Below are 6000 nucleotides of genomic sequence, written 5' to 3' on the forward strand. Positions count from 1 at the left end.
AGTGGCAAGGATTTTCTACGGTTCACAGATGTATAGTTTCATGCACTGGGCTGATTTATAAAGTTATGAATGACTTGAAAACAAGGCTTCACTGTGTCCTGGAAAAAATAATAAATTAATTGCCAAGATAAAATGGGTTGAACGTGTGTTGATGGAGTGTGAAATTTTCAGATGCTGTATAAAAAGAATAACTGCAACTTTGGTTACGCAGTGAGTTAGATGTGGGCTGTTTTTATATCATGCTAATCGAGTCCCAGCCTATGGAAAGAGACCTTTCAACTAAGCTGCTGGAGCTTAGGAAACCTTTAGACGTTGCAGATTTTAACTGCCCCCATACCTCAGGAGTCTTGAAAGTCCCTTGAGCCTTACTAGCTTCAGTCTGGTTTTAAAGCCTTAATGGTAAGGCGGGAGAGGAAATGTATTGGGTTCTGGCTCTTGTGTATAATCTTTTGGTTCTGAAGATTATACACAAGATGCAGTTTACAGATTTCTTAGGACTTTCCATGGGGTGCACTTGTTTCTCTCCCCCATCCATCCACCCACCCACACACACCAAACTATCAGTGCATGTGATTTTACTTCATTTTACTTACTGCTCTTTACATTTTTCTGGGGAGTCTAGGGAAGGTGAGTTAATAAGATATTTACTAGTTTAAAACAAATATGTGATTGCAAAATAGGCTAGTACTGCATAAAAAAATTAAGATTTTTTTTTTAAGATCCTGCATTGAGCAGGGGGTTGGACTCGATGGCCTTGTAGGCCCCTTCCAACCCTACTATTCTATTATTCTAAGATACAAGCAGGGGTTAACAAATTAAGACTAACCCTCAGAAGCATCTAGCTTTAGCTATTTCTAACACATCCATGCCTTTTAATTATATATCTTGTCTATTATTTAGCACAATACATGCATTATAGACAGTATGTTAGAAGATTGATTTAAAACAGTGCTTAAATAGTTACAAATTATCTTAAAATCATCTTTTCTGTTAGCACGGAAGAAAAGGGGAAATACTAAGGCCTATATCTAGCCTAAAACATAAAAGCCTTCCTAAAATGCCTCTCTTCTTTTGCAGAGTAGCTCTATTCAACAAACTGTTTCTTTTTAACACCTATTATACTTAACATGTTAATTTATGATCATCTATTATAGTGAACATGTTAATTTATGATCAGAGACACATGGTAACTTTGCAATAATTGGAGACAAGAAAGGAAATTTGACACAGGTTTTGAGGTTGGCCTACGTAAAAGAATTCAGTTCTGTATTTTAATTATTGAATGTTTCTGCCCTTTTTGAACCCCACTTGCACTCAAAGGCTATATAGACTTGAGCACACTTATGCGGAGACACATTCCAACTAAAATCAGCATTTTCCTACAAGATGTTCAGGTGGTAATAAAAGTTAATATTGTCATCTTCAAGCACCTTGAAACAGTGTAAAGTTTACAATTTGTTTAATTCCAAGGTCCAATTTAGGAAGCGTTCACTATTTCACAAGTAGTAAGAATGTGATGGATAATTGGATTGGTCCAGAACATTAATATATTTAACATTTTTACAATTTAGGCTGCATACTTATATGCACCCTAGGTCCCACTGGGTTGGATCCAATGGTTCCCTTCCTCCAACGGAAGGACTCCTGTCAGAAGAAGCTCTTTCCATTCATGGAAGAAAACATTCAGATCCAACCCGCTGTCTTTATCGGGGGTTGTTTCTAAGTACATATGCATAGGATTGGACAGTACCTCTTTTGATAAAGTATTATTTAAATGCTACTTCTGGATCAATAGAGCAGACTTGAGTTGCTTTGACACTACAGTACTCCTGCAAGTGATTATCAAATATAAAACTTGTGCAAAAGTTAATATATGTGTGCTACCAGCGCTAGCTGAATATTAACCTTTGACAATACCAAAAAGGGTTGAAAACATCTTAGTTAAGCAAGATGTAAAAATACAGCATGATAAGCATGTTGTATTTTTGTGGTTTCCACATAGGTGGGAAAATGGAGTAAACTGGGGAAGGCGGAATAAACTGATCATTTTGCTGTCTTAGGAAAACCGTCTTCTTGCCCTGCTAGGCCAAAACTTGCCCTCCTAGATTTTAATTGCCAAGGCAACCAAATTTAAGTAGTGTGCAGAGTTGTAAGCTTTTCTACAACACTTCTGAAGGGGGACCATTTACTTCTGTGAGAACATGTTTTCAATAATATAACTCCCTTTCCACTATCCCCCAAGACTCTGTAGTAGATAATTTAATAAGTTGGGCTTCGTAACTTTCCTGCCTCCATCAAATTAATTGTATAAAGTGATCATTCTCTATATTCACAGTTAAACTTAGAACAAGTTTCTCTTGTTGGAGAAATATATTGCTGTTAAGAAAGCAACCCTTGAATACCAGAAGGAAAGAGAAGGGTGGGGCTGGGTGTGAAAATAGTGTTGAAAACAGTTGAAGTTGAAAAGTGAATTTAGTTTTGTCTGAGTTGTAACTGATTTGAACTATGAGCACCTCCTCTTTTATTTTACAAAGCTTCCTTTTAGAGCAGGGGTGGGCAGCTGCTGTGGCCCCTGCCATCCCCTGCTACTCCCAATACTGTAAAAACAAACAAACCAAAAAAAACCCAGAATGGCATCCGGAGTAGCCATTTTGAAGCTTCTTTTTTTTTTTGCCCTTTGAGTGATCTGTAGTTACTATGGAGCACCAGAAGGGTCAAAATTAGCTTGAGAACATGCTAATTTTGACCCTTTTGGTGATCTATAGCCACTTTGGATGCCATTTTTAATTAAAATCTTAAATTAAATTTAAAAAATTTGGGGGAGAGCTGTGGCCCGGGGATAGAAATAGCCCCTGGACCTCCCAAAGCTGCTCACCCCTTTTCTAGAGTTATGCTTAAATGATTGTTATCTCTTTGGCAGGGACAGTCCTACCATTAGGCAGAGTGAGGCACCTCAGGTTGGGTGTGTGTGGAGAGTGGCTGCAAGGTGTTGGGGGGCAGAGTTATGGCCACTATTACTGGTTGCCATTCATTGGAACACACTTCGACTTTTTTCTCTGGGACTTGGGAGTAGAGTCATTCTCCAAATCCATGCCTAGCTTTGCAAACTCTTGAAAATAGTGAGAATCTCTCTAGCTGCTTTAAAACACACACACGCGCGCACGCACGCACACACACATGCATGCACACACTGTAAAAGCTGGTGTGAAGTGAGATCTTCGGAGATCATCCCCCAAGATCTCTGCACATGCAAAAGAACTTGGGAGAGGGGCAGTGTCTCCCATTCATCACCAAATGAGAGGTTACTTCCTTTCTCTCTCTGAAACATACAGAGGAGTCTGGAGAGAGGATGGGTCTTGTGCCTCATGACAGGCAACCAAGGGGAGGTGGTTGCCAGAAGATTTGTGGCCAGTGCTGACTGTGTGGTGGCCAGTGTCAGAGCTCATGCTTTGGATGCAGAAGTCTCAGGTCAATCCCTGGCATCTACAGTAAGAGGGATCATGTAGCACGGGATGCGAAGTATATGTGCCTGAAGCCCTGGAGAGGTGCTGCCCATGAGAGCAGACAATATTGGGCTAGATAGACAAATAGGCTGATCTAATATAAAACAGTCTCCTATCCTAACCACATTTATGTACCCTTGGCCCTACTTAATGACAAATGAGTTTTCAGACTGGGAGGAATCTCAAAACCAAATTCTCATGTAGAGGGGGCCCACATTCAAAGCAAGTCAAAATGCTCTTGGGTACATATAGGCCCCTGGATGTGCCTTAAAGTAGCTGTTTGGATCCTGGCCACAGTTATTCCTTTGTCACAATAGAAGATTTAAGAGATTGCTGAGATGTTTTAAGATTGACAGTGCTATCAATAATTCACTAAATGTCTATTTTTTCTCTTTTGCACAGGTCATTCTTATAGAATTTTTACCGAAGACACCAATTTTCCGACCAGATTAGCATTTACTTTACTTAGAGACTTCCTAAATAATGTTGTTTTTCCAATGGTGCCTTGCTTGGTGCTCTCCTGATGGTGATAGAGCATTGGTTCTACAGAATCTTGTGGTGTTCTTCATTCTTCTCTCTTTTTTGTAACTGCATGTTCAAAGTGCATTTTGTCAAATTCTGCAGAAGTCATTTCATGCAAATGTCAGTGTGATTTAAGTTATTACCTGTCCCATTTCTGTTGTCAATGAATCCTGATTTTCCAGAGTGTGTTTCTTTGTGTGTGTGTATAAATATATATACTTATATAGCTATAAACATACACCCAAAAATAGCTATAGGTGAAAAGGTATTTTTAACCCTAAGATACGCAACTGTAAATTGTGAAAATTGGCAATCACCAACCTATGCACTTGCATCTTCTCTGAATCTGCATATTTTGTCAGTGACATATATGTATATATCCATTTTTGTTATTCTCTACCTTCCTGGAGCTTAAAATCAGCCACCTGTGGTAACAAAGCAGCATTTATTGATAAACTCCTTGAAACCCAAACATTGGTTCACCTTAACACCTTTTTCTATTTCATGAAGAAATCCCATCTGCTCTGAAGATATTTGTCCCCAGGAAACTTGAAATTGGATTGCTATTATTCCACTAGAAGAATTGGAGGTGGATTTGTATGTGTCCAATGGTTAATACTGCTCAGGATAATAAAAATCACTAGTATTTCACAAAGGGCTGGTGTACTTACAACCATGGTCAACCCTGCTGTGAATAAGAGTTTAGGATGATGGATGGAAGGAACATGTGATCCACAACCCACTCTCAGTCTTAATCACAGTTTTTTTAAAAAGGCCAATCTTCTGTTTGGGAGGGGGAGAGTGTGTGCACGCACTCAAGTATGTGTATGTATTGTGGCTAATGCCATGTAATGGTTTTACTGTTTTTATTGTTTACCAGATCTAATAGTACACAAGGATGCAAGATTGTCAGAAATATATTTGCGAAATGCTTTGGTATTTTTCATTTTTAAATGTTACAGGTTTTGTCTCCAGCCCAGAAAAGTTAGTTATTCTTACGTCCCGTTAAAATCAAGGGATCAGGTTAGTTGTGGCTACCTTTTTAAAGTCCCATTAATTTCAATGGGATTTAAGTGTAACATAACTTTCTAATTTCTTATTTTTACATTTTCCCTTTGGCTGGGGCCTTTGTATGTAAAACATTGACAACATTGTACCAGAAGCTATGGATATGTTAATAATGTCCTGATTTTTACATCTGTGTATCAGATGTGTAAATCAAAAATTGGTTATTTTGACTTAATAGCATACTGAATGTTTTGAGTAATACTTATGGCATCCCAGCCTCTGTTCTATTGTCACGTTTACATGTTTAGCTTTCTGTTTCCTGTTTTTATTGTTTGCCCAAGAAAGCATTTTAAAAATATGGATATGTGATAGTATGCTTTGGTCAGGCCGGGTTTTAGTTTCTTGGCTGTGCATATCGTCATGTATTATATTTAATGCCTCCTTAATGCAGTTATTTCTGATATTTGGATATTAATGTACATGAACTATAACATATGTTAAGGGCCTGTTCCTCATGTAGCAGAGCAATAATGTGAATAGCCAACAAATGCAACCTGCTTACTATTTGTATTAATGAAAAGTTTACCCCATTGCAAGAATACCATTTTTCTTCATTTAAATACAAGTTTCACTTTACTGTCATTATACAGATATGTTTACTGCGTATTTGTTAATGTTTGCTATTCATAGCGGATCTTCACTAGAAGGTTACACATCCTTTGCAATATAAATAATTTCCCAGAAATATATTTTTGATCACCTTTTATCTAGGCCCTCTTTGTCTATCACAACATACAGTTCTTCCAAAATTTTGCTTTTATCTGTTAATCTTAGGCCATGATCCAGCCAACGTTAGGCATTTTTAAATCCCATTGTCTTCAATTGGAAGAGAATTAAGCATATGCTTAGCTCTCTCCCACTGAAAATGGTGCAGCTGGTTTCAGCTGGATCATATGCATTGCTCTTT

At 38.0% G+C, this 6000-nt stretch overlaps 1 protein-coding gene across 2 annotated transcripts in view; it reads left to right on the forward strand.

The window, feature by feature from the left end:
* Positions 1 to 5775, forward strand: part of CHIC2 (cysteine rich hydrophobic domain 2) — a 32745-nt gene extending 26970 nt beyond the window's left edge. Inside the window, exon 6 of one of the 2 annotated variants that reach the window (XM_084856751.1) lies at positions 3906 to 5775. In XM_084856751.1, coding sequence (XP_084712877.1) covers positions 3906 to 3956 — 51 coding nt within the window. In that variant the 3' untranslated portion in view covers positions 3957 to 5775. The remainder of the gene's footprint in view (positions 1 to 3905) is intronic. The other variant, XM_084856752.1, reaches the window with a different exon arrangement.
* Positions 5776 to 6000: the final 225 nt, after the last annotated feature.

Source organism: Heloderma suspectum, chromosome 5 (genome assembly GCF_057233095.1).
Source record: "Heloderma suspectum isolate Gila_16-S chromosome 5, 16-S_ref, whole genome shotgun sequence".
In the NCBI taxonomy this organism is placed as follows: domain Eukaryota; kingdom Metazoa; phylum Chordata; class Lepidosauria; order Squamata; family Helodermatidae; genus Heloderma; species Heloderma suspectum.